This window comes from Palaemon carinicauda, chromosome 24, assembly GCF_036898095.1.
Source record: "Palaemon carinicauda isolate YSFRI2023 chromosome 24, ASM3689809v2, whole genome shotgun sequence".
Classification (NCBI taxonomy): domain Eukaryota; kingdom Metazoa; phylum Arthropoda; class Malacostraca; order Decapoda; family Palaemonidae; genus Palaemon; species Palaemon carinicauda.
The window spans coordinates 25,529,266-25,534,265 of record NC_090748.1 but is presented as its reverse complement, the minus strand read 5'-3'; the positions used below and the strand labels follow the sequence as shown (position 1 = coordinate 25,534,265).

The 5,000-nt window shown below is 34.7% G+C and overlaps 1 protein-coding gene across 1 annotated transcript; it reads right to left on the bottom strand.

The window, feature by feature from the left end:
- Positions 1 to 1,831: 1,831 nt before the first annotated feature.
- On the bottom strand, positions 1,832 to 3,145 carry LOC137618307 (zinc finger BED domain-containing protein 5-like). The gene has a single exon (XM_068348476.1). It carries the CDS (start codon positions 3,143 to 3,145, stop codon positions 1,832 to 1,834), a length of 1,314 nt encoding a protein of 437 aa, XP_068204577.1.
- Positions 3,146 to 5,000: the final 1,855 nt, after the last annotated feature.

Here is a 5,000-nt window from a genome sequence, read left to right as displayed (position 1 = left end):
AAAATGAAAGAATTAAAACACTTCTTCAGAATAGATTGATGTCTAAAAATCTTGCAATATTTTCGCAATAAGCCAATATTTTGTGCAATTGAAGGGGACAGAGACCTAATGTGTTTCTCAATAGTAAATTTGTAGTCGATAATCACACCTAAAATTTTCAAAGACTCATACAAAGTTTAAGAAACATTATCAATGCTGAGATCAGGATGTTGAGTAGCCATGGTCCTTGACCTACTTACAATCATAATTTGAAATTTATTAGAATTCAACTTCATACCCCATAATTTGCACCATTCACTAATCATAGCTACATCTTTATTAAAGGATTCAGCAACTCCAGATCTATATTCAGTAGATGGAATTAATGCAAAGAGAGTAGCATCATCTGCATATGCAACAAGCTTGTTTTCTAGACTAAACCACATGTCATGTGTATATAGTATGAACAGTAATGGGCCAAGAACACTACCCCGAGGAACACCAGATATCACATTCCTATACTTACTATGGTGCCGATCAACAAAAATTTTTTGTAATCTATTACTTAAAAATTCAATAATGATGCTAGGAAACGAACCACCCACTCCTAACTGTTCGAGTTTGAAAACCGGTTCCTCATGATTAACACTCTCAAAGGCAGCACTAAAATCAAAGCCAATCATACGAAGTTTCTGACCAGAATCAAGGGATTTTTGTACAACATGAGAGATTGTAAGAAGGGCATTACATGCTTCAAGGCCTTTACGAAAACCAAATTGCAAACTAAGGAACAGATGATTACCTTCAGCAATCCTATTAACATGTTTAACCTAAAGACGTTCAAAAACTTTAGATAATATGGAACTTATGGAAATTGGGAGATAATCAGTTGGACTTGAGCTACCAAAAACACATTTACATATTGGAGTAACATTACCAATACTTCAACTAGTGCTAAAAGCTTATCTTGTTGCTAACTTGTGCAAAATATCAGATAACTTTGGAATTAAGAAATCTGCAGTCTTCATAAAAAACCCAGGAAGAACACCATTTGGGTCTACACCTCCATAAGCATAAAGGTCCACCAATAAAGCTTCAATTACACGAGATTGAAAAGCTAAACTTGTTAATTTAGACACTAGAAAACAGGAACGAGTGAGTTCGAGTTTCTCATTATTTTGCTTGCTGTTAAACACATCTGCCTTAAAGGTTGTAGTTTATTTTGGAAAGTACTTGACAGAGCCATGGTGTTTAAGTAAAGGAGGAACTCTAGCATCTACACCAGTGGTTCTTAAACTTTTTTGCCTTGCGCCCCCCTTCTGCATTATGCATAGATCTCATGCCCCCCTCCCCACCCTTGAAATATTTTCCAAACTAGAAAGTACCGTATGTATGTATGTATGTATTGTTTTTATAAACAATATATTGAATTTTGTAGGCTAATATACTTCATTGGGTATGTGAGTATATGGATGAATGATAGATTTTTATTTCATTGCTGTTGATTTTTTATAGGAATGCACTGTACTATATTTCAATAAAATAAACATTGTTCATAGAAAATGGGTAAAATAAATATATTATGATGGAACAAAATTTCTAGAAAAATACTAATTTATGCAAAAATAAAAGTAATTTTCACTCTTAATACAATCATTCATGGATCATGACCACATCAAAAAATATTACACATCCTCCTTAGTGATTAGTTCATCCATATTTATGTAGTATTGTAAAACAAAAGACATCATAATTACTACATTTTTATTTCAATTGTTACTATTCTAACTACTTGTAATATCATAGAAAAAAGGGATTATAGCCAGTGGCCTTTTTGACTTAGTGCTACTTATCAGTGGGATGGGTGATACTGGCTCTTTTGAGCAACTAGTCGGGGAATATTTGGTGGTGTTTGGCTTAATGTACATCGGAGATCACTTGCCACATCAAGCTTATTTCTTTTCTTCGTTTTGATTCCGACTAATGCTGAGAACCCTGCTTCGCAAGGGTAAGTAGACGAAAAGGGAACAATCACTTGTAGGATTCGCTGACTGATTTTCTGGTAAACTGAAAGATATTTTTTCCAAAACTTTTCCATACCAAGAGAGGTAAAATCATCTTTTGCCACAGAATTAAACTTCAGTTCTAGGAACTGCTCTTGTAAATCTTCTGGAATATCATCAACTTCCAGGGAAAAGGGGTTCCTGGCAAGATAGAATACAAAACTCCTCTCACCGATGTTAGGGAAATAACGTTGAAACTCATTTTCCAGTCCTTGAAGGTGATCTTCAATCTTGGTTTTAAGGCTGTCTCTGAAGCTCTTCTTATTCAAGATTTCATTCAGACGAGGAAAGGATGATGTGTTCTGGATACGACGCTTCCACAACTGCAGCTTTCCAATAAATGTTCGAATTGCATCGGAGTGAGCAATCATAGTTGTATTTTTTCCTTGTAACTGTCGGTTCAACACATTTAAAGCTTCAAAAATATCAGTAGGGTACGCCAAGGACAAGCCTACCTCCTCTGAATTAAAGGTTGCAAGGTACTCATTTTGTTCAATTTTTAAAAACAGTGCTACCTCTTCTCGAAGCTCGTACAAGCGTCCCAACATGTTACCCTTTGACAGCCAGTGCACATTAGTGTGGAAAAGCAGTGTCTTGTAATCTGTTTCCAAATCTTGACACAACTTCATAAACAGTCGTGTGTTGAGAGCACTATGCTTTATGTGGTTCACAATCTTGATCATGATGTTGAGATGTTTCTGGAGTTTCGAGGGTAGTGTTTTTGCTGCCAAAGCCCGGTGATGTATGAAGCGGTGTGTAGAAATTACCGATGAAGCCTTTTCTTTCACCTTTGTAACGAAGCCTGAGCGTGTTCCCAACATGGCTGGAGCTCCATCAGTGCACACGCCAATCAGTTTCTCCCAGGATATGTCATTTTCTTGAAAAAAGCCAGACACAGCTTTGAAGACGTCATCAGCTGTGGTACTGCTCTCCAAAGAGCAACAAAACAACATATCCTCCTCCAGCGACTCTTTCCAGATGAATCGTGTGTAAACTAGCAACGGAGAGCACTGAGATACATCTGTGGATTCGTCACATTGTATTGCAAAGACTAGGGAAGATTTAACCTTCTCCACCACTTGAGTTTTTATGTCCTCCGCCATTTCATCAATCCGAAGCTTAACTGTGGAATCAGAAAGTGATATCTTAGTCAATTTGTGATAGCTTTCCTCTGGAAGTAGCATCTATGCAGCACGTAGAATGCTAGGCTTCGCAAGTGTTTCACCGTTGCTATGTGGCTTTTTTTCTTTAGCTATCATGAGAGATAATTCATACGATACCTCCACAACCTTTGCTGACTGCTGTTGAAATGCTCCCGTGCCGTCTAGTCTTTGTCTCTTAAGACTATCTCTCTTGGTTACAAAATAGGCTACTGGCTTCTCAGCTAATTCTTGATGGTTTCCAGTGAGGTGCCGTTTCATTCTTGCTGGGCGCATGGCATCATTGCTCAGAGTTTTCAGGCATACAACACACTGTGGTACGTCAAAGTCTCCTTTCCTGAGTGATGTGAAGCCATATTTGAGTACTCTTCCATGTATTTCCTAGTTTTCTCTTGCTGAGCCATTTTGTTATAGGATTATGTGAAGAGAGAGACTGTGTGCGTGAACGAAAGTTAAAGAAAAAGAAAGACAAAAATACAGACAAAAGAAAGAGAAATAAAGAGAGAGTGGGGGAGAGTAAATGAAAGAGCGAGAAAGGAAACAAGAAAGTTAACGAGAAAAAGAGAGAGGGAGAGAGAGAGAGAGAGAGAGAGAGAGAGAGAGAGAGAGAGAGAGAGAGAGAGAGAGAGAGAGAGAGAGAAATGACAACACAAAGAAAAATCACATAATGGAAGGAAAGCATACCATATCTGCACTTCTGACAATTAATATACATACCGGTTTACACAGATGTGTACATACCGGTACATGATAATTTCAAGTTCAAGAATACACGCAATTCATAACGATTCAAACAAATGAGCATAAATACGTAAAACAAACCGACATATAGTTTAATACCCATTTTAATATACACATAAAATTCAATGCATATGCATATTAACAAATAAATAAATCCACACACACACAAATGCATATATATTTTCTATACATGTGATAAGCAGTTGAAAAGAACTTTCAAAATAACTTAAAATATAATAAAAAAAAATATACTATTGCTATATATAATATACAAAACTAGATGATAATATAATCTTCCATATGGACAATAATTTCTTCATAACATCTAAACGTTCATGAGGATTCCAAATGTAAATATAATTATATATATCTTAGTATTCATGTGCATTTATATATATATATATATATATATATATATATATATATATATATATATATATATACATATATATATATATATATATATATATATATATATATATATATATATATATATATATATATATATATATATATATATATATATATATATATATATATATATATATTGTGTGTGTTGTGTAATGCCACGTATTTCAATTTCTATAATCTGGTCACTCTGGCCTATATGCATAATGCATATGCATAATTTCATTATAACTCTCCTTTTCACACATTAAATAAAGGAATACCCAAGTTATAGGTATATCAAATGAAACTAATATATCATGCAGGTGAAATAATGATAACGTACAATACATTCGCATAAGCTGGCAAGTCATACCATGATATGAACAAATTTTTCTGCTCGTTCACGTGTTACAAACACATTTAGATTTTTGATAATGCACATAACTTATCTAAAATAGTAAAACAGCTACAAAGGAATGAATGAACATACAGTAAACGCACACGCCCCAAAAAAGAAAAAAAAAATACCTCTAAATCAGAACTACACTAAATACATTAAAAGTAATGTAGTAATTACCAGTACTTGATAATAGTTGAAATATATTAGGCAGGTCTTGAAAGTCCTCACTACTTCGTTTGACAGACTAAGCCAGACTACTGCAGCACT